General features: G+C 42.3%; 1 protein-coding gene across 2 annotated transcripts; it reads left to right on the top strand.

Annotated features, from left to right (window-relative positions):
* The first annotated feature begins 498 nt into the window (after nt 1–498).
* On the top strand, nt 499–12708 carry CDO1 (cysteine dioxygenase type 1). Of its 2 annotated transcripts, none has more exons than XM_065874096.1 (5): nt 499–876; nt 4168–4245; nt 5838–5992; nt 10944–11113; nt 11976–12708. In XM_065874096.1, the coding sequence occupies exons 1-5, from the start codon at nt 707–709 to the stop codon at nt 12003–12005; spliced, it is 603 nt and encodes a 200-aa protein (XP_065730168.1). In that variant the 5' UTR covers nt 499–706; the 3' UTR covers nt 12006–12708. The 2 variants fall into 2 exon arrangements, with proteins under 2 accessions (XP_065730168.1, XP_065730170.1); XM_065874098.1 differs by having other exon boundaries at nt 707–876; nt 5841–5992; nt 11976–12005.
* Nucleotides 12709–27840: the final 15132 nt, after the last annotated feature.

Below are 27840 nucleotides of genomic sequence, written 5' to 3'. Positions count from 1 at the left end.
ACAGAACAGAAGTTCTCCACCTTGGGAGTGGACTCCATACTCAGCCTTTGTAAACTGTTCAAAATCACTCCCTCGGCTCCATTTGGAAGGAAGCGTCCGTGTCCTTCCTCAGCGTCCTGCGCCCGTTCTCCAGACCCCTTCTGTCGAAGTCCTAGCGTCGCAAACCAAGGCAGCACAGAGGAGCCTCAGGGAGCGGGGGAGGGGGGAAGAGGGGTTGGGATGGGCGGCCGAAAGACGGTATGTTACGGTGGGGGAGAGATTGCGCGCAGCCCACCGCGAGCACCGGGACCCGGGAGAGAAGGGTTCCGCTAGGGCCGGGGTGCCGAGGGGGCCGGGGCCGTGTGCGTGGGCCTTGCCCGCACGCTCTCGCCGCCTCCGCCACCCTTCTCAGGTCGCTCCTCGCTTCTCCCCACCCTCCGAGGGACGTTGGTACATTCCCGGTGACTCCGAGACCTTAAAAAGGGCCCGGGGAGGCCGAACCCAGCAGGTTTGGTCCAGATTTGTGTGCGCGGCCCGTACTCTGATCCGCCACGGTGGGTATCTTGGCGGGGGTTTCTTTACGCTGTGGCACTCGTGCATTTGGGGGCTTCGTGGCTGTGTGTAACTGTCTGGCTAGCAGCTAGGAACTCTCGCCCCCGGCTCCTCGGCTCACTCAGCTCCTCCGTCGCAGCCCAGCAGCGAGACGCGCGCCGCCAGTCCGCAAGGGATGGAGCGGACCGAGGTGCTAAAGCCACGCACCCTGGCCGATCTGATCCGCATCCTGCACCAGCTCTTCGCCGGCGAGGAGGTCAATGTGGAGGAGGTGCAGGCCGTCTTGGAAGCCTACGAGAGCAGCCCCGCCGAGTGGGCAGTGTACGCCAAGTTCGACCAGTACAGGTGAGCGTGCTTTCGCCCTGATCGCCGAGACTCTCCGGCGCCGACTCTTGAGTCCGAGCGGGCGCCGGCGCGGGCGCGTGGGGAGCGGGTCTTGACTCCCGGAGAGCGCGGGCCGCCCGGCGCCCGCAGCGCCCACCCTCCCAGTGCTCCCGGCCGTCTCCCGCACTCCAGCGCCGCGCCTCCTCGCCCGCGAACACCGGGGCGGGCGTTCGGCGCTTTGGGCCGAAGGCGTGTCCCACTGGCAGGAGTCTGCGTCAGGCTCCCAGAGGGGAGGCCACCGAGCGGTGCAAGTTTTCTGTTCTTTTCTTGTTGATCAACCCCTCGGCTTCCGAACGGCCACTCCTTCTGCCACCCGCATCCCCCCCCACCCCGCAAGCGGAGCCGTCGCTAGCGTAGAATATGGAGGAGATGCGGGGAGACCCCGGTGTCTGGATGCCCTCAGACTCTGGCTGTCTGGACTAACCGGGGTGTTATCAGGAGAGCACTCCAACAGCGGTCCGGAGAAAAGGGTGACGGTGGAGGACGCAGTTAAACGACACCAATTCTCCATCACTTCTCCCTCGGTCGCTTGCAAGCAGGCGTCTGCCAACAAGCATTTTTGTTAATACAAAATAACGACTTGGGGTTGTCAGCTGCTATTTTTCAGTTTATGATGCCCCCTTTCCCAAACCAGTTGGACTCCCCGGGCTGGGGGTTTATTTAAACCCACTGTCAGGTTCTCAAAATAAACGAGTGCTTTTCTTGCAGCCCCCAAGCAATATGCTTTTCCTTATCCTTAGATCTGAGGGTCTGGAATGTAAATTGGAGACCCCTGCTCCTCAGAGGTGCTTGAGTGAGATGCCTTGGCTTGGAGATTAAATAAAAAATGAAACAGCCTACCAATCCTCTGGGGAGAGAAGTAAAATTTAATCACCCTGAAGAATGAGGGTTTCTTTTCCGAAGGGTAACCAGCGCTTCAGTCTTAATGGTTGGTTGTGATGAGGTCAGGGAAGGGAGCATAGTTGAAAGAGAAGAATAAGAAAAGATGAAGCTTTCCTTTGAAGCCATTTCAGTTAGTCACTTTACGTCAGCATATACAGTGTGTCTGGTAAAGTTTTGTCGCCAAAGGCTGTTTCAGTTGTACTTTAGGAACTGAAATAGAAAAGTGAAGTCTACTTAGGATCCTATTTTCCACTTGCAAGTGGTTCTAGGAAATTCCTTTGGTTCCTATCCTTCTGTGGCTGCCCATAAAGCTACCAGAGTAATTTTGCCATTAGCTCCAAGTAATTGAGGGCTTGTTATGGGCTCTAGTACTCTTACAATCACTTGACACATGTATTAACTGCTAACCTCACAACAGCTCTGAGATAGGTACCATTCTTATCCCTGTTTTACAGGTGAGAAATAGTAGGCAATGAAAAGGTTGGATTACCTGCACAAGGTCATACTAATGTTCCTTAGCGGCTCCAGGATTCAAATTAGCATTATTCTAGAGCCCACACTCTAAACCACTGCTAAACCCCCTGTAGACACAAGGTGGCCATAATAGTTTTCTTCTGCCTAGATTTATTACTGACCAAGTGAAATTAATTAAGCAGGGTATGCTGTATAGGCTTTTAATCTATAGAACAAGGGCATTTCCAGGGGCCTTGAATTTATCTTGATTGACAAGCTCTAAACCACTTGAAACCTTTGGATTGACCTATTCCACAGGTTTCTGAAGCACAGCTCAGTAAAATAATGGGTGCACTCCTAGGTGGGCAGTTGGAGTAGGGAGGGAGGGAGATGGGAGAGCAGAAATCAATGTGGTAGTATTTTGTGCATGTAATAAGTGTCCTAGTACTGTGAAGGAATCTGATCTCTGACCTTGGGAAGGCCAGTGCAGAAGAATCAAGAGAAAATATGTTCCACTGGGGGCCAAGCAGTAAATTGTCTGGAAGAAGCCCCAGAGAAGCAAGACCCTAGGGCTGGAGGAGGGAAAAGTAGGATCCCTGGTACAGGAACCATTTACTGTGAATTAAAGGCTGTGTGCACAGCTGCCTGCTAGGTCCTTAAAAGGGCTCCAAAGTAAAGATAACTGATATCTAAAAAGCACTTACTAATCAACTCTCTCAGTGATCCTACTCTGCCAGCACCTGGCCTCCAGCGCAGGGGAGCAAAGGGGCATGTGGGACATAAGTGAACAGATGACCATGTGAACAAACAAAAGGGGTAAAGATTCCTTTCCTTAAAAATTAGTCTATCGTAGAGATCAAGCGTCTGGATACCAAGGGGGAAAGGGCCGGGAGGCGGGGGGGATGAACTGGGAGATTGGGATTGACATATATACACTACCATGTATAAAAGAGGTAACTAATGAGAACCTACTGTATAGCACAGGGAACTCTACTCAATGCTCTGTGATGACCTAAATGGGAAGGAAATCCAAAAAGAGAGGATATATGTATACGTATAACTGATCCACTTCGCTGTACAGTAGAAACTAACACAGCATTGTAAAGCAACTATGCTCCAATAAAATGTTTAAAAAAAAATAGTCTAAATGTACGTCATAATTATCGAACTTTGTTAATTAGATGGTGTCAAGAGTACCTGTGGGACCAATAGAAACTTTAAAGTTGATTTTTTGGAGGGGGTGGGGGATGGTGTGGATGTGGTTGTTTTGGTTTGGGATTTCTGGGGGCCAATTACTAATTTCTCCTCATTGTAAAAGGTTTAGAGTGTTATTTTACTTCCCAAGTGTAGTCGCTTTTGTTCTGGTACTTAGGTCAACGCCCGCTCTATTTGTGGAGGACGTTTCATCATGATGCTTTTGAACGTGGATGTCGCTTGTGTCTGGACTCTAGTAAAACTAAGGAGAATTCTAGAACAGCTATTTAATGAAACCTTGTTTCTCAAATTCTGGTTTAGCTACAGGGAGGGGGGGAAAAAAGACAATAGCCAGCATTCTTGCCTAGAGCAGTAGTGCACTTTGAAAATGCTTTCTGTGAGAAATTTTTATTCTTTTTATCAGTTTGAGGCTGTCACATGGAGACTCAAGGAATTTAATTTTTTTCTCCTACCTTTTTCGTGCCATTAATTAGAACTGAGCAGCTATAAACACAGTGATTCAAAATACAAAAATGTCTAAATGAACTGTGAAAAAATATTTGCTTTCATTTGTGCTCGATTTCTAATTAGACAACCACATTTAAAGTTGCTTCTAGGTAAAAATATTAGCATTTGTAAATGAATGATACTGTATGACACACTTATTTTTCCCTGTGTTTGTCTCATCGACCAAATTCAAACTTTTGAAAACGTTCTTTTCAGATATACCCGAAATCTTGTGGATCAAGGAAATGGAAAATTTAATCTCATGATTCTATGTTGGGGCGAAGGACATGGCAGGTAATACAACTATTCATTCAGATATTTATTCAGTATTTATTCCAGCATGTGAAAAGTACAGTGCCAGGCTGGCGACGTGCCTTGTGAGCACTAACAAATCGCATGTTGTAATTATTTGTTCACAATGTCCCCTAATCCCAGCAAAAATTCTCATGGGAATTAGCGTGAGGGGTTTAGCATATACCATGTATTATGACAGACCTTCCCCCAAAATGAGTAGTAAATCAAAGGAGGTGGAGGTAAGTAACCAGCTTAATTTAATCTCTCTGTGTTCTGTGGAGTTAAACTTTCTATGAAGTTGTGCTAAAACTTGACCTTTGTGGTGCTTTGAAGTGTGTAAACAATTGTCGGACCAAAGACCAAAGCATCCAGATTTGGAGCTAGAAAAGCAAATCACAAATTCAGAAAATTTCTTTCTACTTCAAGCTAATTGTTTATTTTCTGTATACAGAAGATAAGACAACTTAGACTAATACCAATTCTTGAAACTTGGTCCCTTAATTTTTCCTTAGTTTATACATTTGCAAGTCTTACTACCAGTCAAGTATTGTTACCTCTTTAAGCAGATCCTTCTCAGTCTCTTGAGAATGGTAAAAAAAAAAAAAAAGAGAAAAAAGCCAATAATCCTGACCCATTTTTGGTGGGAAAAAGTAAACATGAATTTACAAGATTTTGGAAAGTTAGGTCTATAGAGTGCATTTACTTACTCATATAGAATGAGGTTGTTTTCATTCTCTCAATATTTCTTGAAAGCAGATTATACGTCAGGAGTAGAACAAGGCTCTGTGAATTAGAAAACAAGTTCTCATGATACATATATGGGGTAACAGAATTCAACATATGAAATACATGCTATAGCATATACAGGTTCATATTTTTTAATCTACCCTATAGCTAATACTACGTACTAAACTTAAATACTATTTAAGATTATAGGAATAAATTCTTTCCCCAGATCCAATTTGCTTTTTTTCTCCCATCAATACTGGGAGGTAATCACAGATAGGATACTCTAAATGTATAAAATATTAACATTTCATATGCTTTATAGTATAATTTTCAGCTGGTAACACACATGTGCATACCTTTTGTCCCCCAGAAGAAGGAGAAAAAAGAAAAAGCCTGGGGAAAAAACACTGTTATGTGATCTTCTCAATGTGATGCAGTTACAGATAAAGGATTTTTTATCCACTCTAAAATTTCTGTAATGTAGTTTTTAACTCAAGTTCTAGCCCAGCTTAATTGAGTTATTAAAAGCTATATTTTGGAGAAGATAAATGATTACTGGTTTTGTGTTTCTGTTATCAAAGGAGTATTACAACAAGGTTTAAAAAGATGAATTGTTCTTCTGTAAGGGTATGGGTCAAAACTGTACCCCTTATATGCATTGATATGGAAGACATAGTATTTTATTACTTTGCCCTGAACAATGTTGAATTATAAATTGACGACATTTAAAACTCCAGCTGAAATGGATATTGGCCTGGGAGACGTCCTATTGACAGTTGGCAGCTGTAAGCTCTGGACAGATTGTTACAAGTGTGGGTTCTGGACCATCTACTGAGTTTAGTTGTCATTTTGTGTATATATAGCAGTATCCACGATCACACTGACTCCCACTGCTTTCTGAAGATGCTGCAGGGAAATCTAAAGGAGACATTATTTGCCTGGCCTGACAAAAAATCCAATGAGATGATCAAGAAGTCTGAAAGAATCTTGAGGGAAAACCAGTGTGCCTACATCAACGGTAACATCCAATTTTTCTAACAACAAGTGGGAAAAACCTTGAACTTCCACTTGAAATATTGCTTGCTTATATGTGTGCAATAGAACCTGCATCGTGGCGTCATGATTTCATCTGCTTAGGAAGTGATCTAAAAGCAGTGGGTTTTGTCTTTTTAAAGCTTTGCATGTGGATTGGAATCACTTATTAAAAACATATGCATGCAGGTTAGTGTCCACTGAAGAGTCATTTACCTACCAAGTCTTAGGACAGTTAGAATCGAACATGAATTTACATAAGTAGAGTCTTTTAATAAAGGCGTGAGGCCAAGTTGGAAGTGTTAGTCTTTCATTAGAAAATGTAAAGAAATGTTCCGAAACTGATTAAGAATGCTAGCTAGTCCCTGTTTTACTAAAGTGCATACAGCTTACTTTAAAAAGAGTATTCTCAAGAGAAACTTTTTGAAGCACATTATTTAGCAATGATTTCTAGATCTCTTACAAAGAATTAATTCTTTCTTCTAAATGTGATATAGGAGAGCCAAATGCTCTTCAGTAGAGGCAGTGATTAACATCTGTGTTCCTAAAGGACTTAGTAACTTTCCAAAAAGCTCCTTAAAGCTTCCATGAGATAACTTTTTTTATAATTAATTAATTTATTTTTGGCTGTGTGGGGTCTTCGTTGCTATGTGCGAGCTTTCTCTAGTTGCGGCGAGTGGGCTTCTCATTGTGGTGGCTTCTCTTGTTGTGGAGCACGGGCTCTAGGCACATGGGCTCAGTAGTTGGTGGTGCACGGGCTTAGTTGCTCTGAGGCATGTGGGATCTTCCCCTACCAGGGATCGAATCCGTGTCCCCTGCATTGGTAGGCGGATTCTTAACCACTGTACCACCAGGAAAGTCCTGAGATAACTTTTTATATTATTCCCATTTACAAATGAAATTGCCAACACATAGGAAGATTCAATAACCTGTCCAAGGTCACTCAGGATTTGAACCCAAAGAATTTGATGCCAAAGCCCATAGTCTTAGTTGGGATGCTATCCCACTTATATAAAACAAAATATTACAGAGGTTTTTCTGGCAAAGCAGGTTCGTTCTTCTCAGATCTTAACGTTCAGTATTGGCCTTGATACTTGGCCTAAATTTGTTCAGTTAGTTTGAGAATGCAAGTCAGTTACAGAAGTCAGATTGTATAGGAAGTTTTTCCCCCATTCACGTAACAAAGGAGTTAGTTTCTCAGGTGGTAGGAGACTCTTATTTGAGGGTTGCTGTATATAGCAGGCACACCAGATTGCTAAGAACAAGATTGCTGGTACTGCTCAAAAGCCTTTCAGAGTAATAACTTTCAGCTAGTCATAGAGTCATTATAAAGCTACATTAGATCTTGGAGAACACCTAAGTTTTTTTTTTAAGGGTCTTCAGTGCAAAAGTCTATAGGAGCCAAACAGGTAAAGTGAGTGAGTGATGCAGGCCGGAACTATGCTGTGGGAACTGGTGTGCAAGCTGCCCTGTCTAAAGGGACAACGTGGTCACCCAGCTCCAGTGAGATCGTCCTGACTTCTTCTTCCATAAAGGTGGGAAATTCTGATCGTTATGGGAAATTTTGCCAGTCAGTAAAATACTCGATAGGACAGGCGAAATATTTCTGTAGATGCATTACTGAAAAGCCACCAACTTGTAACCTTTGATTTTTTACAGATGCAGGAGGAGGGCTAGATGTGGATAGTGATTAGGGGGGGAAAGGTGTTTCAAGTACAAGAGAGAACATGGGTGAAGGCACAACCCATGTTCAAAGAATGTTGTTCATTCAAACATTGCAAAGAATGAAGACTATGCAGGAACGGTCTAGCCGGAGGGGAAGATGAATGGGCTTGGATAGGAGTAGTAGGAGAGTAAAGTAAGATCAGGGCCTTAGCCTCCAAGACTAGCTTAAAGTAAAAACTTTCTTTGGTCAGCAGAATTTTGTTCAGGAATATCTTGATTAATCCAGTAGCAATATGCGTCATAGGGTGGAAGAAAGGGAGAGTGGGGCAAGGAGATCAAGTTACTTATTGTAATAGGCAGAAGGTGAACATTGCCTCAACCAAGCTGGCATCCCTAAGTATCACCAAGAAAAGTCCGATATTACTGTGACAGTACATCATTGGCATAAAGGAAAAGGAGGCAAAGAGATAATAATAATAATAATGCTGGGATTACTAACATTTAGGGATCAGATGTGAGCTTTGGGGACTTCTAAAGGGTGGGTGACTTGTTTTTATGGGATCTTTGCTTGCATTGGGTGGTCTATTGGAGGTGCAATTGGAGGAAAAAAAGTTATTTGTATAAAGGGCAGTCAGTTCTTCAAAATGTTTAACTTTTGTTCAAAAGCAAGCCAGTGTATTATAAAAGCAGTAGGCTATAGAATCAAAGAGTTTGCAGATCTGAGAATTAGGCCCCATTTTTTGTTTTTGTTTTTGTTTTTTTGCGGTACGCGGGCCTCTCACTGTTGTGGCCTCTCCCGTTGCGGAGCACAGGCTCCGGACGCGCAGGATCAGCGGCCATGGCTCACGGGCCCAACCGCTCTGCACCATGTGGAATCTTCCCGGACCAGGGCATGAACCCGTGTCCCCTGCATCGGCAGGCGGACTCTCAACCACTGCGCCACCAGGGAAGCCCAGGCCCCATTTTGTTAAGTGACGAAGACAGAAGATCCAAGAAGTTCTGAGTTGTTCAATGGTAGTCAGTCTAGCTGGGAGTAGAACCAAAGTCGTCTGCTTCTGGGCTTTGCTCTTCTTTGTCATGCAAGCTCATGGAGCTAGATCGTAAAGCATAAGGCCAAATTAGGTGCCTATACTAACTACACTAATACACTGAATTCCTTCCTTGATTAATCTTCCAACTCTCTCCTTACTATATAAATTTCTTATCAACATAGTTATAAAAATCAAGTATTTTGTTTATTTTAATCTTCTTGAAGGCATCTCCCCCAGGCCTTTTGACTTCCTTCAGTGTGGATTGGTTGGCCAGGGCTCATCCTGTGGTCCCCTCACATCATCCAGGCTTTCCATTTACTTTCTCCTGGTGCTTATCCCCTTGTTTCCTGGTCTCGTCTGCTTTGTCTTGGGTTTGTGGCCTTGTTTTGGTGGAACATATCCTCCAACGGCCCTATGAGAAAGGGTTCATGGAAAGTAAATTTCTGAGACCTCTTATATCTAAAAATCTCTATATTACAACCCTTGCAACTTGATAGATAATTTAGCTGGATATGAGATCATGACCTGGCAGTCATTTTCTCTCAAAACTATGAAGGTAATCTTTTGTCTTTCAGTTTCCATTCTTCTTGTTCAAAGCCTGGTTGGTACCATTCTGATTTTTGAATCTTACTATGTATGTATCCGATTTTTTCTCTCTAGAAACTTTTGGGGGCTTCTCTTTGGGTGTCTTTTCTCTGTCCCCAGTATCACAGTGATGCAGTTTGTTTCATGACACTCATTGTGGTGGAAGCTCAGTAGGTTCTTACAATTTAGAAATTCATGTCCTTCAATTCAAGAAAATATTCTCAAGTTGTTTCTTTGATTTTGTTGTTCTGTTTCTGAAACTACTGTTGATCAGATATTAAACCTCCTGAACTAGTCCTCTAGTTTTTGGGGTTATTTTAATCTTTCCTATGTTCTGTCTTTGGCCCTTTGTTCTTTGAGTCTTTGTCAGCTTTTTCTTCCAACCCTTCTATTCGGAATTTTATTTCTGCTATCATCTTTATATTTCTAAAAGCTCTTTTTATTCTCTAGTCCTTTTAATATAGTATTTTCCTCATCTCTTTTTCTTTTTTTTCTTTTTTTTGGCCACGCTCTGTGGCTTGCAGGGATCTTAGTTCCCTGACCAGGGATTGAACCCATGCCATAGCAGTGAAAGCTCCAAATCCTAACCACTGGCCTGCTAGAGAATTCCCTTCCTCTTAGCTCTGTGAAGATATTAATGATAAGTTTTTGATTTTGTTTTTTTAAGGCTTCTCTTGAGTAGTGTCTATTTCATGTTGCCTTTTTTTCAGGTTGCTCTGGCCTCTTTTATTCTAGAGGCTCTGCTCACATGTGTGATGGCCTTGAGTATGTGCTAATATTTAAAAACCAGAGACAAAAAAGTTAATTGGTAGCTTTCAAACATGATGGTGTCTGTCAACTGGACTTCACTCTAGGATCGTCTGGTAAATCTTTTCCTTGAGGAACAATCAGTGGTGATATCCTCAGGACTTTTTTCTTGAGCTGATCAGATTCTCAGAGAAGCTGCTTCCCATCTCCTGCCTGGAGAAGAAATTCCTGTCTGGCAGCATTCTGGCAGCCATGTGATGAAGAAAGTGGAGATCTTACCACTCAGTGTGTAAATTTTCACTTAAGTCACCTGTTTTTCACCAGGTATCCACCAGTCCTGAGTTTATCTGTTGTACTCTTTCTAGAGAATAGATCTCTAATTTCTACCAGGGATGGAGAGAAGGTGAGGTGGTGAAAAAGCTTTGTGACAAAACTTAAATAGGCTTCAACCAGTTCTTGTATTTATAGCCCATGTTCACCTTCATTTCAGGAAGTACATGTGCTGCCAGTCCCTGAGCTGTTTGTTAGTTTCAGGATATAAATCAGGTTATTTCTTGGCCATCTCCAAGGGTAGCTGAGGATTTAGCTTTCTCTCCTCTGCAAAGCCATCCATCTACTTCTAAGCTTTCAAATTTTTAAAGATTTTTTTTTAAACTTTAATAAAAAAGTTTTTTCTTTTCCCTTTATCTTTGTATGTTGATGTCTTTATTCTTTTACTGCAGTTGTAGGGAAGTTTTTAGGAGAAAGCAGAATGCGTGTCATTTACTATTTTTAACTGGAAGTTCAATTCTAACTTTTAATAATTCATATGTATCAGTTGATTTAGGATCTTGGGCAATTGACCAGATTTTTACCTACAGCTAGCATCTAAGCTCCTTCATCTACCCATCCCTCTTCAATATTGTTTAGATTCCATTGGCTTACATCGAGTAGAGAATATTAGCCATACAGAACCTGCCGTGAGCCTTCACTTGTACAGTCCGCCTTTTGATACGTGCCATGCCTTTGATCAAAGAACAGGACATAAAAACAAAGTCACCATGACATTCCATAGCAAATTTGGAATCAGGACTCCATTTGTAAGTATAATTTCTCTCTCCTGTGTTTAAATGCTTTGTGGGTTGGCAGCATTACACTGATGCATTGCTTTTTTGTTCTAGGTATTATTTAAATATCTTAAGTTTTAAATATTTTTAAGTATTCTTGAGATAAGTCTTAACTTGGAGAAAAGGCCCATTCTATTCTATTATTTTCTTTAACTTTGGAGACTGTATTTTCAATTTATAAAATAATACTTAGATGCAAAGAATTGCTTATTCAAAATTTCAAACTGTATGCTTATTCCTAAAGAAAATATTTCTCTTCATTTATTAGGGAAATAAGAGTGAGAACTATATTGATAAAACTGCTACTACTATGACTTGATGTTCATAGTTCCAGTTTGCTGAGATAACACAAATAACTTACATAGTTAACCTTTGCAAAGTTGAGACCCTATTCTGATAACAATAAATAAAGAAACTTGCCTGTTTTGATTGCCAAGTTGCTTTGTCTTTGAGTAGTGATGGCAACCAAAAATAATATGGTGTGGCAATCTTCTATCACTGAAATAAATTGGCCATTTGGGGGAATGGTCTTTAGTTAGTCCTGGGAATGCCCAGAAATACACAATGCATGAAAACAAAGACTGAACATCCTTATCAGTCTTATGAAAGTACAGCCTTTGAAAGAAGCTAGGGCAGAATTTTCTCAAGTGATTGCTCTGCTTATTTCCAGCATTACGAGGCCCAAGAGATACTCTTATCACAGGAAGGAAACAACAGGGCTCCATTGCCATGCAGTGGATTTTCATATACTGCCAGAAAAGCAGGACTACTTAGAACAAGCAGAAATGTCTCATGTAAAGATTCTTACACAGCTTTCTTTTTTTCTTTCCTACAGACAACTTCAGGATCACTGGAGAACAACTAAGGAGCACCAGACCCTCTGAGGTTTTACTTTAAGGTCCGGTGAAAGTTTTGCCTTGGACAGGAAGCCCTCCTTCCATTTGCTGTCCAGTAATATACTTTACAAGGCCAATACTTAGATCTACTATAAGGCAGATGCTAATCATAAGGCATTAAGTAAGCAAATAGTGCCCTGAGCTACTGTAGAAGAAAAAATCCCACTAAAGATAAAAAGGCTTGTGATTTTAAAGGCCAAATCAAGTGCTCCACTCATTTTACCCTCTAAACCCATTGGAACTATACCGGGAATGTCGATGAAGGTTTTTATAGTTTTTGGAAACACTGGTCTCTGAACTATAATTAGCAATAAATAAAAACAAGACATCAAACCACCCACCTTGTTACTTGGAGGACTAAATGTAGATGTCTTCATTATACTTTGTATGTTCTTAATATTTGAAGAGAAGTTTTTGAATCTGTGCATTTTATTTTTTCAATCTTACTTTACAAATTCCCGTTCTATAAATAATAGGGTATTGTAGATAGAGAAACTTAAGGCACTTTGCCATTTGGTAATGAAATGAAGGGCAGAAGATTTAGAAAAATACAGGTACCCAAACCCACAACAAACCAAAATTATAAACTCATGTCTAACGTGTCCAGTGGTCAAAGACTGTACTGCTGCCAGAATTGCCAAATAATTTTAATAAAAGTGGATTTGAACATAATTTGAAGTTGTCTTTCTCTTTCACATAAGAATTTCATATAATTCATGGCTTCTTAGGTTCATGCAGACTACCAAAAGCACTGCAAAAGATGCTTTTATGATGTAAGAACATAAGAAGGCCAAAAACTGCGTTTGAAAGGAGCTTACCGGGCTTCCCTGGTGGTGCAGTGGTTGAGAGTCCGCCTGCCGATGCAGGGGACACGGGTTCGTGCCCCGGTCCGGGAAGATCGCACATGCCGAGGAGCGGCTGGGCCCGTGAGCCATGGCTGCTGAGCCTGCGCGTCCGGAGCCTGTGCTCCACAACGGGAGAGGCCACAACAGTGAGAGGCCTGCGTACCGCAAAAAAAAAAAAGGAGCTTACCTTTTGGGGCTTTTATATGTGTTCACCAACTGGCCAGAGATACCAACCCGAGGGTCTCTGGCTCTAGGGCAGCTCATAGACAATCAGTTTAGCCTGAAAATTGTTTGGGGGGTCTGTATGTGTTTAAATATGAATTGGATTCCAACAGTTAAAAACCAGAGATTTCACAGGAGAAGGAATGGACTTTGAAGTATCTGGCAAGACTGAACCTGCATTGCGTTTTCACTGCTATCACTTAACGGGGCTGGGATCTGCCCCTTGGATGGGGCCGCTTCCCTGATCTGCGGCAATCCCCAGCTTGCCTGTTTCCCTTATTCATGTTACCTACAAAGCCCACACATGCATTTGAGTTTGCTGCCCCCACTTTAGGCAATTTTCTTAGGAATATCTGTCATAATCTTGGAATTTATTATCTCTGGAAACTTAATTAGAAAGTAAAGTCCTTTGAAGATGGTTCTGGTTAGGCCATTGATTGTGGTGTTTATACCACGTCATAGAATTATTTACATCATTATACCTGTGCTTCCTCTCACCTTTGAGAAGGACGTGAACATTTACTGAGTACTTACAATATACTAGGCATTGTTACAAGTTGTTTAGATGTACTAACAAACTGAATTCCAGAAAACTTCCTTGTGAATTAAGTACTGTACTGGTTTTCTACTGCTGCTGTAACACTACCACAAACTTATTTTCCTACAGATCTATTGGTCAGAAGTCAGAAGCTTCATGGTGCCATGTGCAAGGCCCATGTCAGAGGCTTATCTTTTGGTGTGGGTTCATTAACCATATACTTGGACAAACTGGTTGATGAATGAAGGCCTCTTACCTGTGTTTCATGGGAAGGGACAGCATTACATTTAGTAATGGTGCTTAGTCTTTTTTTTTTTTTTTTTCTGACTGCAACCACTTAGAAATCTCAAATGCTAAAGAAGTCTCCAGAAAGGCCCACACACAACAACTTTGCATACAATTTCAGAAAAGATTCCTGGACCCTGTGAAGGCCTTTAGGCCCCAATTAAAGAGCTCTGCCATGTGTGAGGCTTTCCCAAGGCTCGTGGCAAATGGTGGCTATTTCACTTCATTTTCTGAGCAAGGAAGGTGTTAGCAAGCTGGGCTACTAGCTAACCTTTTAAAAGTTACAGTGAGGTTTCTAGGAATCACCAGACGCTGGTACAACCTTGTCTGAGACATATCTACACATTTCACAAGGTCAGTTCTCTCTAAAGACATTGCAGACTTTCACAACTTTACCTAGTTGATAGATGTTTTCTTGAAAAGTGTATGTGGGATACTGAAATAAGCCAGACACGGAAGGACAAATAATATATGATTCCACTTATACAAGATATGTAGAAAAGGCCAATTCGTAGAGAAAAAAAGGTAGCCTAGAGGTTACTAGAGGCTAAGGGGTAGGGGGAAATGGGAGTTATGGTTTAACAGGTCCAGAGTTTCTGTTGGGGTTGAAGAAAATTATTTGGGTATAGATAGTGATGGTGGGTACACAGCATCGTGAATGTGTCTGATATGACTGAATTGGGCATTTATGAATAATTAAAATAGTAAACGTGTATTTTCCCACAATAAGTTATTTCTTTAAAGAAAGGGTATGTGGGAGAAAAGTGTGTGTGTGTGTGTGTGTGTGTGTGTGTGTGTGTGTGCTGGAATAGATAAGACTTCCTATCATAGAGAATACAAACGATATGAAAGGCATTGTGGTGAAAAGTATCTTTTTCATCCAATCCCCAGGCTCTCAGTTTTCCTCTCTCCATGTAACCTAACCTATATTACCACTCTCTTGTGTTTCCTCATTTACTTTTCCCCATTGTTTACACAGGGTAGCATTCTAAAGTCCATATGGTGCACTTATAAGATCTTTCCATATCCGAATACAAACAGTTCACTCATTCTTTTGTACCGATGGCTGGCTGCGTGGTATTACACTGTATGAATGTATCATAGTTTAGTCCACCAGTCCTCTATTGATGGACTTTGACATGATTTCCAACCTTCAACAGTTACAAACAATTCTGCAATGAATAACCATGTATGTGACGTCATTTCACAAATATCAGTTGACATGTCTTTATTACAAAACGACCAAGATAACTCAGCCCCCAAAAATGAGGTAATAGTGGAAGGTCATGGCAAGCTGCCCTGGCTGGAGAGGACCACTTGAGTGCAGAAGCTGTCACCTGATGTCATACTTCAATTCAGCCACTTCCACCTATTCATTGGTCAGATGTGTTCTCTTGAAGCCTCCAACTGTCAGAAGCTTGACACAGAGATTACTTATCACAAATAGGAAAGCCCTGTGTTCGTGAGAAAACTAACGATCAATTTAGGATTCTGCCCATGCTCCATACGAAAGCTGATGCGTTCCTGACATTTGGTTTTTGTTTGCTTTTGTCACTGAACTTTTTGAATGATTGAGGATGTGATGGCTTTATGTGCTATTTGAAAACATGCCTCAGGTTGCTTCATGAGGGGCATTTTGTTTATTTCTTAAGTAATTCACAAAGAGATGTAAAGAATCTCAGAGACTGAGATCTGCTGAATGTGATTTTGAGCACTGACTTAAGCCTAAGTCAGTAGTCTGAAGGATATCCTTATACAAGGAGATGGTCATCTGCTTGACATATTTAAATCTGTATATCATATGATGCAGTGGGAGGTATATTTACCTAAAAGTGCAACCAGAAAAATTCCTTGCACGTGAAGGGGAGAAATATAGAGCTAGAAAGTAATCTAATGCAATTGAACATTGATTAGCCTTCCATGCCAAGAGCCCTCCTGGGCATGTCATAAGAAAAAAAGTGTCATTACAGCAATAGATCACTAAGATGCACCTTTCAGTGAATGAAAGTATGATTATGATGAGTTTAGGCAGGATTCATCTAACTGATAAATATAGTGCTAGCATGGAATCACGAAGATGAAATGTACTTGAGCGAGCATATTGTCAAACAAATCTTTTGATACGTGAGGAAAATGAGGCAGGTGAGGTTAGGGTTAACCGCTGTCCCAGAGCAGCATTGTGCCGGGCCGGGTTCACACAGCCCCGTGGGAGCTAATATTGAGGAATCTCACAAGCTGATTGGTAGATTAAAATTGGCCATAATGGGAATAGTTACATTGTGGCAATCTGTCAATACCACAAATCAAAGTATGTAATTCTCTACCTCAAGAGAGTCTGCTAAATATTTGATGGCATATACCACTATATCTAAGGCTATTCAGCCAATGGAAAATAAAGACAAGGTTTGCCTGGACTGTTTAAATATACATTTTTATCCTTTCACTGTTATTGGATTTTTGCATATATAGAAAAATGTTATTGTCACTTCAGAGAAATCCTTTAAAGTGAGACAGGGATATTATTTCTCCCCTCCCCATTTCAGAGATGGGGACATGTAGGCAGATGTAGATAAAATAGTTTACCCAAGGACACACCGCTAGGCAACGGGAAAACCAAAATAGATGTTGGTTCTGCCCGGGACACGTTGGACCTTTGGCAGAAGAGAAAAACAATTAAGCAGGGACAGAAAGTTAACAACGCAATGGTGATTCTGTGGCTTTCCTGTCTGAAATCTGTCAACTGGTTCCTGACTTCATAGTTAAAAAATAAATACTCAGGAGGTACTCAGGCTGAACGGGACAGTAAAGAGTTGTATTTTGCCCAGGTGGATCCAGTTAATTATTCTGTCAGCAAAGGTTGGGAGCGAGCTGTGCTTTATTCCTACTTATTTGAAAGAGCACAGGTTATAATCTTTGGGACTATGTTCATAGTTATACCCCATGGCACCAGACCAGTATTCGAGGTTGTTTTGATTAGGACTCACTCAATTGCAAGTGATAACATGTGACCCAACTGACTTGAACAAAATGAGCTCATGTAACTGTCAAGTCCAGGGAGTCCTCAGGCAAGGGAGTCAAAAGCTTCAAACAGCTTTTCAGGACTCTTACCTTGCTCTCCGCACTCTTGACTCTGAAGTCTACCCTTGTGGTGTAAGGTGATTCCCAGTATCTCCAGGCTTACAATGTCCATTTCAATTTTGGCAGAATAAGGGTACAATCTTTCCATAGAAGTTTATGGATTTAGCTATGTGGGCTCTGATTTGCCTCATATGCCCATCCCTGACCAAGTCGCTATGGACAGCAGGATATGAGCTCAGCCCTGGCCTGAGTCATCTGTTTGTCTCTGGAGTCAGGGATGGAACCGGTTCCACCAAATGAAATGGATTAGTGTTGGGGGCAAGGTCACCAAGGGAAATCCGAATTCTATTATGAGAAGAAAGGGGAAAGGGGAGACTAGAGGCTAGGCAGATAAAATCAACAGGTGTTTACTACTTGGGAGGTCAACAGATAGTTGTTGAGTTAATGAATGAAGGAATGAATGAAAGATCATAGCAACCATCACATTTTCACCCATGATAACACTAATTTAAACGGTTCAACTCTAGCTGTTTTTCTTTCACTTACTAATGAAACTTGTATCATACCCCATCACTCCAAAGACAGGAATTTACAGATAGACTTATGAGTGTTCTCCAAGGAAACCTCCAATAAGGAAATATCCTTCATCAGTTCTAACCCATGAATAACATTTTTCCACCAGAAGTACAGCTTTATTTTATAGGAGGCAAGTGGGCGTTTTTCATTGTCCCAGAATCTAGCTAAATCCTAAAGTTGAAAACAAAAGGTGTCAAAACTGTCATATTCTAAAGTGACCAGAAAGTCATTAAGAGGTAGGATCAGGCATTTCTCTTCAGGGCTTATTAGGAGTTGGTAGACCATGCTCTCCCAGCAGCAACACTACCCCATCACTCCTACCCGGCCTGTATAAAATCAGACTGAGGAGTTGGGGTCTTGGCATTGCTGTTGTGAGTTACTCAAATCCTTCTCTCTTTTTTTGCGGTACGCGGGCCTCTCACTGTTGTGGCCTCTCCCGTTGCGGAGCACAGGCTCCGGACGCGCAGGCTCAGCGGCCATGGCTCACGGGCCCAGCCGCTCTGCGGCATGTGGGATCTTCCCGGACGGGGGCACAAACCCGCGTCCCATTCATCGGCAGGCGGACTCCCAACCACTGCGCCACCAGGGAAGCCCTCAAATCCTTCTCTTAATGTTCATTCCTAAATCTATATGACTGCATAAGTCTGTTAGAACTGCATTCCAGCTCCTGCTGGGACCACACCTCATATATCTCCTGCCCGCCTCCTGCTCTAACTGCGCCCCTCTCCTCCCAAGCTGAGCCAGATTTTCCATTCAGATCTTAGGCTTCCCTAAGCTCTGGCCAAATAACACTTTCCTACCTCACTGACTTTGTTTTCCTGTCTCCTGCCTAAAATGAGGTCTGTCCCAGTACCCTCCCTTCTGAGGGTAACAGCAACTCTTCCTTCTCTCAGGCCCAGCTCAAATACCAATTCTTTCAGAAGTACCCCAGTGAGAGGGAATCTCTCCATCTTTGGGCTTCTATAGAATTTCATTTTCACTTTCTTGTAGCTGTGAAATCAAGTTCACATTTTATGGCAAGACAAGAAAAATTTTAACAGAAAGAATTTTCTCTGCCCTTTGGCCTCCTCTTTCCCCGCTACTGTGCATTGTGTATCTGCATTAGGTATCAGCCAAACCTCCCCCGTCGGCAGAAATGCCTGCTCAACTATAAAAAGCAACATTCTCCTAACATCAACAAGACAACTGAAAAGGTAACATTTCTTCTTGATCTTATAAGAGGCCACGATGAGGCTTAGATCTGGATTGTGTAAACTCGATAATACAACATTTAAAGTACAGCCCTCTGTCTTAAGAAACTTAACTGTGCCTTCACTTTTCTTTTTTAATAAATTTATTTATTTTATTTACTTACTTTTGGCTGTGTGGGGTCTTCGTTGCTGCATGTGGGCTTTCTCTAGTGGTGAGCGGGGGCTACTCCTCGTTGAGGTGCACGTGCTTCTCATTGCTGTGGCTTCTTTTGTTGCGAAGCACAGGCCCTAGAGTACATGGGCTTCAGTAGGTGTGGCACGTGGGCTCAGTAGTTGTGGCTCGCAGGCTCTAGAGTGCAGGCTCAGTAGTCGTGACTCAGGAGCTTAGTTGCTCCACGGCATGTGGGATCTTCCCGGACCAGGGCTCGAACCCATGTCCCCTGCATTGGCAGGAGGATTCTTAACCACTGCTCCACCAGGGAAGTCCCTGTGTCTTCACTTCTAAAGGGTGGAACAGTTCTCTGAGCTTTCTGAGATGCTGTTTCCAGGTTATAATGCTCGTATTTGGCTCAAATAACATTTTTCATTTCTTCCTTAGATCAACTGATTAGTTTTTCTTCAGCATAGCATTTACCACGTTCTGCTCTAGGTTATAGGAATTTGTTTGTGTTTGTTCTACTACCAGATAACAGACTCTTGAGGCATTGGACAGCCCCTAAGACAGAGTCCTCTTCAATGGGCCCAGCTAATTCGTATTGTATCGAGTTATAGGAAGACAATTTTTTTTTCAGAATATAATTTGTGTCTTATTTTTGCTACTTTACAGAAATCAGAAAGAATATGGGCCATTGAGTTTGTTTGTTTTTTTCTGATTGTGTCTGCCTTTGAGTTCTCTTGCCTCAGGGGATAAAGAAGTGACTTCAGAACAACCTGTTCTGGGCTTTTTTATTTTATTTTTTCCCCAACAGCCTAAAGCCTAAGCTGATTGAAGAGACTATGGAGAGTGTTCAGGAGTTGGGTATGGTGGGAACTGTGGATGGTAGCTGAATGGACAAGGACATGGTTTCTTTTAGAAGGGCTTGTGCCCCATTCCCTGGGAGTATTTTGAAAAGAGTGGATTTATGGTGCCCTTAGGAAGGCTAGACTCTGATCACTAGCACAGAGCAGGATCTTTCCAGGGACAGTACAGCTTTAAGCAATAAGACTATCAGTGACTACAGGGATAAACTGAAGGCTAGAAGTATTTACTTTCTCAGTGGCACATAAGCTTCCTGAATTCTTGGGTAATCCTGAGTGGGGGAAGGAGCTGCCTCCAATAAAAACCTAAAAGTGAGTTTCCCACCAGTACGGTAGAATATTGGCCAAGAGTTGGAATTAATTTGATTCACAGAAAAATAAAGTAATACAGCTTCTGGTGTTGGATAAGAGCCTGGCTGCTGTGACCTGAATGCTGAGTCAAAAGGATTTTCTTTCAAGCTAGGTTCAGATTCATAGACTTGTAGTCCAGGACCCTGGGGCAAGAAACTGCTATGAATGCCTAGGTTTCTAACTCAGAAAAGACCCAAATCATGAGCAAAAGAGCACAAATAGTGTAAGAAGTGGGCCATCTCAGAAGGCGAGAGACCCCGAAATATAGGGCCGTTAGTTTTCATGGGTTGGGTGATTTCATAGGAGGATTATTCCAACTATTTCAGGGAAGGGGCCGGGATTTCCAGCAATTAGGTCACCACCTATTTTTTGGCCTTTTATGGTCGGCCATGGAACTGTCACGGTGGGCATGTCCTTTAGCATATGCTAATATATTACAGTGAGCGTATAATGAGGCTCAAGGTCTGCTGGGAGTTGAATCTTCCACCACCTTGGGTCTTGTAGGTTCTAACTAGTTTCCGTCATATCCACAACAGCTCTGTAATTCACAAAGGGTTGTGCCCTGCCCCCCTCCCTCCTGTTTCACAGGGATCAGGTGGGTGTCTGCCGACTATGGAGCTGAGAGATGCGCTTAGTTTTGCCTCCTTCTGAAAATGTGCACCTCCTCATTATGGCATCTTATATACAGTGGTCATTTTTGGTCCCTGGCAGACAACAGGCACTTATCAGAGGTTCAAAATGCACATCATCATCAACAAATACGGTAGTTAACTACCACCTATAACGTGTGAATCATGGGAAGCCTTCAAATCTTTGTCAGGTAGAAGATAAATAAGTGTTATTGGATACCCTGGTATTTTTAGAAACTTTGAGGACAATAGAAATTTGGGAAAAAATATGATTGAAATATTGTTAGAACTTTCTAAATTTATGTTTGCGAAAGACTAACTTTTTGTTCTTGGAACATGGATAAATACATAAATACAAGCAAGGAATCAAGGAGCCCCTACATCTTTGCTTTTAGGAAAACTGTGGTGTTATCGTTTCTCTCTCTACAGGTGTTGACATAAATATGCTAAATGCTCTGCGTGTCATATAAATTTGGTTTCTGTCTTTGCAGACTTTGTTGTTACTTTGGAGCAAATGGATCTTTTGTCTGTATAGCGTGTATGGTCAAGCTGGGGGCCGCAGGAGACTACCTGCGGAGACCTATAGGAGGGACAGGACAGCCTCACAGTCACGGTCACCTCACTCTGCGGAAGATGGTGGAAAGGAACTGGACTGGCTGGAAGTCATTCTGCAGGCCTTCCTCACCGGACAGAATACACCAGACTTTGCCAAGGTATTTCTGTTGGACTGTTTTCTGTGTGGGTGTCCTGCTGGAGCCAGAGGGCCAGGTCATATCTGGGGACAGGAGTGGGGGACAGGGTAGGTCAGGCTTTTCCTGAAGGCAGTGTCTGTTTTCTCTCAGCCATTCTGGGACGAGGCAGATTCTGGTTGAGGGAAAGAGACGGTGGGCCACAGACTAAAATAGTGTGAAAAGTTCCTTCTTCTTCCCCAGCAGAAGAGTGTAAAATGTGACACAAGTCTGGGGGCTTCTGTAGGGGGAAGGGGCTGCTTTTTCCAAGTGGAGGCAGGAAACAGCCCTTTAAGGGACCTCAGAGCAGGTCTGAGCCTGAGGTCTCAGGAACCCATATCTAGCAGTACTGTGAGGCTCTGTACTATATACAGTCCATTTCATTGTGCCCAACCCTTCAGTGATGTCTTGTTCACTTCAACTTAGTTTTTGTGGTGGCATGAGGATCAAAGGAAGATTTGGGTTGGATCTGCAAAGGGCCCTTGGTGTCCTCTCCTTGAGACCGGAGCTGGGGATACAGTGATGGACCCAAGGCCCAGTAATCTTCAAGAATCATTGGCAGCATCAGTAGGTAAGGCAGCAAGGATGAACAAAGGGAATTTATTGTACACACACAAGATATCATTCTACATGTTCTCAGAAATACCTAGGCATCACTTTACAAGGACTAGGATCCAAACTCATGCTGGTGGGGTCTGGAAGCTTCATCACGACTATATATAATAGAATGTGGTGATCTAAGGTTAGAGTTGCAGGCTGGTGAGAGGTTGTTTTTTGGACCCACTGCCTGGGCAGCATCCCAGGTGAGGCAGGCCACCAGGCCGAGCAGGTCTTATTCTGTGCCCTCAAGTTTTGCCTTTCCATGAGATGCTTCCACTCCAGTTCCTGTTGCCACCACCCAGCTTAATCCCAGGGAATGATGCTCCCTCGTCAACACTTTGGCCTGAGCAAGGATAAAGCTCAAATCTCTTGAACATGGTGCTATCTCAATACTAAGAGAAGTTAACTCACACTAAAATAAATAAATTTAAATTTTTACCTCAAAAAAGATCTGTAAACAAATATTGAATTCTAATTAATTACAAATAGGCTAAATTGTTTTAGGCTATATGTTTGTAATTGTTCATAATAAAATATTGGCAAAAAATACTTTATTAGAAAAAACATTGCACACAATACAAAGTTTTTTAATATGAAGATCCAGATCCTACAGTAACGTCACCATCGTGCTAGGGCTATTTCACCAATATCTTCTCTGAATTCTTTTTTCCTACATTCCAGCCTGTCCGCACGGGCCAAGTACCATCATAGCCTCTGCCACAGGGCAGTGGTGTCCTGAAGGCTTTGTTCTCTTTCTCATCCTAGTGATCTCTCTCGGTGCCCACCCCAGCCCCTTCCTTACTTTCATGCTAAAGGACAGACCTTCTTCAGAGTTGATAAACAATCCAGAGGAATGGCTACATAGACTCACAATATCATAAGCAATGACCTAATTGTAGCATATTCTTACAACAGCAATTATACAAATTTAGTAAGAGGAAGACAATTTCTCTTATAACCTGCTACTCTGTGTGGCAGATTATATTTTCCCGAATGGCTCCAGCAGTACTTCTGGGCCCACATGCTCTTCCAGAACCTATCCTATTTCCTCTCCTCAAACCTGGTTCAGTGAATAGAACGTGGCAGCCGTAATGCTGCATGGTTTCCAAGGCTAAGCTATCACTTTCTACCTGTGTTTTTTTTGTTTTGTTTTTTTCTTTTTTTGTCTGTGCTGGGTCTTCGTTGCTGTGCACGGGCTTTCTCCCCGTTGCTGCCACAAGTGGGGTCTACTCTTGGTTGCGGCGCCCCGGCTTCTCATTGCTGTGGCTTCTCTTGTTGAGAAGTCCCTTTCTACCTGTTCTTAATCTCTCTCTCTCAACTCTCTCTCTCTCTCAGCACGCTCACTCTTGGAACCCAGCCACCATGCTTCAAGGAAGCCCAAACCAGCTCATGCAGAAAGATCACATAGAGAGTCCCATGAGAACAGAGATTGAGGTCTCCAGCCAACAGCCAGCCTACACTGCCAGCCATGTGAGTAAATGAGCTTTCAGAGAATCCCAGATATCATAGAGCAAAGAAGAACCGTCCCCTGTGTGCCCTGTTTGAATTCATGACCTTCAAAATTATGAGCATAACAATTGGTTGCTTTACACCATTATATTTGGGGGTAATTTATTACTCAGTTGTCATAACTGGGATGTGCTGGGAGATTCGAGATACAGATATCAACTAAATCCATGTTCACTGTCTTCATGGAATTTACACTCCCATATTTCTGAGATTCCTTTAATAGCTGCACATACTGTGGGAGTTCCAGCAGGCCTGAGTTTGGAACAAGTTGAGAGACATTCTTAGGAGTCAGCCATACAGAGTTAAAAATATCAGCTTTGTTTCTGATCATGTTGGTTGGTGCATATGGCTTCAGGACATTAGCCAGGTGTGTTTGCTAATATCTCACTCCTTGATTATGCTCACTCACTCATCTAGGCGCTGGTCCAGTTGGAAAACTTCAGGCCTCCTCCCTAACCATTTTCCCTTCACACACCTTTCCCCAGGAGCAGTTAGTGCTGCTGAGCCACTTCCACTGGGAAAAAGGAATGTCATACCTCCCACCATATTAATATTAAGGCTTTATTATGTCTCTTAAACTTCTTTCCACTTTAACCTTGTCCTAAGCAAAAATTCCGATGAAATTGGGGATTTGATTTGCTAATTATTCATTTTTCTGATATACATTAAAAATAAGTACTCTTTTAATCAACTATTAAAAATGGTTTGTCCATGTACCATTTAAAATAATTTCACATATATCAGTGGATGTATATTATACTTGGGGAAATCATGCTATGAGATATTGATGTGATGTCATCCCACGAAAGGAGTAAAGTCCAACTCAGGCAGATATACAGTTCAATGTTTGGTCAAAGGCAAATATAAGACATGAAAATTGATATTAAATTTTTAAAAAAGTTATAGGTTACATTTTACTATTTTTTTCAACGGTATAATCCTTAGGTAGAAAGGTACAAGATTCACGAAGCAGGAATTAGAAATCATATGACATTATAATGGAGTCTCCTGATTCTTCCAATAATTCCAGCATTGTGGGCATGGTTCAGAATGATTCTATATTGTTCTGGATTCTGAATCTTTGTGCATTTCCCAACTGCCATTCTATGAGCCTTGGAAGCAAATTTTTGTTGCCTTGCATGTGCTCTCCTCAACCTTGGTGACAACAGCTGTTGTCCCATTTCTCTCTCCCCCTTCTTCCTTTCCTTGATGCTGGAGCCCACTGCAGAGAAGTCAGAGGGGGATGCCAGCCTAGAGTGCTGTCATGGAACCATACATAGCTGGGTGGGGCTTAGAGTGTTCTTGGTGTCTAACAGTGGTCTCTTAGAGCTGTTTCCATATGTGATATCAATGTAAATTTTTAAAATTGAGGTATAGGTGATGTACAATATTATATGAGTTTCAGGTGTACAACAGTGATTCACAAATTTTAAAGGTTATACTCCATTAATAGTTATTATAAATTATTGGCTATAGTCCCTGTGCTGTACAATATATCCTTGTAGCTTATTTAGTTTATACATAGTAATTTGTACCTCTTAATCCCCTACCCCTATCTTTCCTCCTCTTTCCCTCTCCCCATGGTAATCACTACTTTATTCTCTATATCTCTGAGTCTATTTCTGTCTTGTTATACTCACTAGTTCGTTATATTTTTTAGATTCCACATGTAAGTGATATCATACAGTATTTGTCTTTCTCTGTCTGACTTATTTCACTTACCATAATACCCTCCAAGTCCATCTATGTTGTTGCAAATGGCAAAATTTCATTCTTTTTTCTTTATCCATTCATCTGTCAATGGACACTTAGATTGCTTCTATGTCTTGGTTATTGTAAATAGTACTGCAGTGATCATTGGGGTGCATGTATCTTTTCGAATTAGAGTTTTCCTCTTTTCCGGATATACGCCCAAGAGTGGGATTTCTGGATCATATGGTAGCTCTATTTTTAGTTTTTTAAGGAACTTACATACTCTCCTCCATAGAGGCTGTACCAATTTATACAGAAATCTACACTTTTAACAACTTTCCCCAGAAATCCAGGACATTCTGATGCAGAAGGTCTACAGAACACACTTGAAGAAACACCCCTCTCATTACCATTGCTGGGACTTTCTTTTGCTATGACACATATGCCTAAACTATTTCTTAATAATTCTTCTCAATTTTAGTCTGTTTCTCTTTTGACTTTGTTTTCCTATCACAGCCCTGTTCTAGGAGGAATAGAAAGAACACTCAGCCAAGAGACCTGGACTTCTGACCTTGCTCTGTTCCCAGCTTGTACTGGGCTTCTAACTTCTTTGGGCCTTCGTTTCTTCATCTTTCAATTAAAGGAATTTTTAAATACTGTGCTCCATTTAAACCCTGGGATACCTGAATTTTCCCCAGACCCAAAGATTTAATGAGGGGGAAAGGATAGGCTAATAATCTGGGATTTAGCTACCCCTCAACCCCCAACTCCTTCAGCAACCAAACCAGCTTGGCTTTGAATTTTAACTTTATACCTTGGAATTCCAACAATGGTTTTGTTTCATCAGGCGAGAGACCTCACTGCTGATTTTTTTTTTTTTTAATCTGCAGGATTTAGAGGTCTTTAAAGAGTCCCTTGATCTCTAGTGTCTATGATACCAGAAACCCTGGGTGGAATCCCTGGCACAAATCCTTCTTTGTGGGAAAATTCCGCCCCATCTCATGCCCAATCGATGGTGGCTAGCTTTATTAGGCTGGGGAGAAAGGATTTACTTCTGGGAAGCATGTTGTATTAAGAGCCAGAGATGTGAGTGGGTGACATGGGCATTGTGACAACCAGTGCTTACCCAGGGATCAACTCAAGCGTCATTTAAGCCTAATCACCCCATCCACACCTGATCAGTCTCCACCAGAGTTACTGCTTCCCCTCCATGTTACCCCCCTCACAGTGATGTCCCTGATAAACAGACTGTCCAGAGGACACCTGGACATTTAAAAGGTACAGTTCCACTCTGAGAGACGTCATATCATCTCAAAACGAGATGATTCCTCTGAGTTCTTGCTTTCTATTCAAGGACAGTATGCTATCACCCCAGCAGGAAGGCCCTTGGACTGGCAGCAAACGAGGGAGATATCCCCCCAGTTTGGGCAGGAGTGCCGTGTTCAGCCATGGAAATGCGCTATCTAGGAAGAGTGAGGGCTTCCCTGGTGGCGCAGTGGTTGAGAGTCCACCTGCCGATGCAGGGGACACGGGTTCGTGCCCCGGTCCGGGAAGATCCCACATGCCGCCGAGCGGCTGGGCCCATGAGCCATGGCCGCTGAGCCTGTGCGTCCGGAGCCTGTGCTCCACAACGGGAGAGGCCACAACAGTGAGAGCCCCGCGTACCGCAAAAAAAAAAAAAAAGAGTGAGTACCAACAACTTGGCAGGAGCAGACAAAGGTCTTCCTTTGGCCAGAGAACTTGAGGTACTAAAGGCATTAATGACTTCCATTAACTGAAGAATCAAGAGGTATCTTTTCTATGCATGGGTAGACGTAAGGAAAGTGCACCACAAAGAAATCCTTGCCCTCTCTGGACGTGTTGGAAGACACCAGTGGTACCTGCCCTAGTCTGCCAGTATCATCATCTTCTGGGGAGTCCCCTGTCCTCTGCAACAAGCACCTTGTCTACAGAATACAGCCTGGCAGCCACAAGTACTTACATGACCTTGGACTAACTTGTCCCCACACCAGTCAAATCATCTCCTGGCCAGTAGGACATATAGCATCACTGGCAGACCCTAAGTTGGCTATTCTTGTTGTCACCAGTAGAAAAAGAAAAAAAAGTACCCATATGTATAAAACCTGCTTATATATAATTAATACTTTCTTTATCTATAATGCAGTAAACTTTGCCCAAATTTCAGGAAACCCTATTAGAAAACTAAACTTTGGGGTTACATAAGTTGCAGAAAGAAAGTCTTCCTTGGCAAAACCCAATTCAATAAATGAATTCATTTATTCATTCATTCAACAGACATCCAGACCTGTGTGGCCAGTTGCAGCAAATAGAACACAGCCTCCATCCTGAACAGGAGTATATCACACACATACATGCGATAAATGTCAAACTAATGAAAATAATGATAAATGTCATGAAAGAAATAAACCAAGAACTGTGGAAATTGAGAATGAGAAGCTGCTCTGCCTAAAGGACAGGTAGGATTTTCACAGGTAGACATGAAAGATCATATATTGTAGAAGGGAAAAGTCTCACAAGAGCCAA

The sequence above is a fragment of the Phocoena phocoena genome, chromosome 3, assembly GCF_963924675.1.
Source record: "Phocoena phocoena chromosome 3, mPhoPho1.1, whole genome shotgun sequence".
NCBI lineage: Eukaryota > Metazoa > Chordata > Mammalia > Artiodactyla > Phocoenidae > Phocoena > Phocoena phocoena.
Note: the sequence above shows the minus strand (reverse complement) of the source record. Positions and strands in the feature narration are given on the sequence as shown.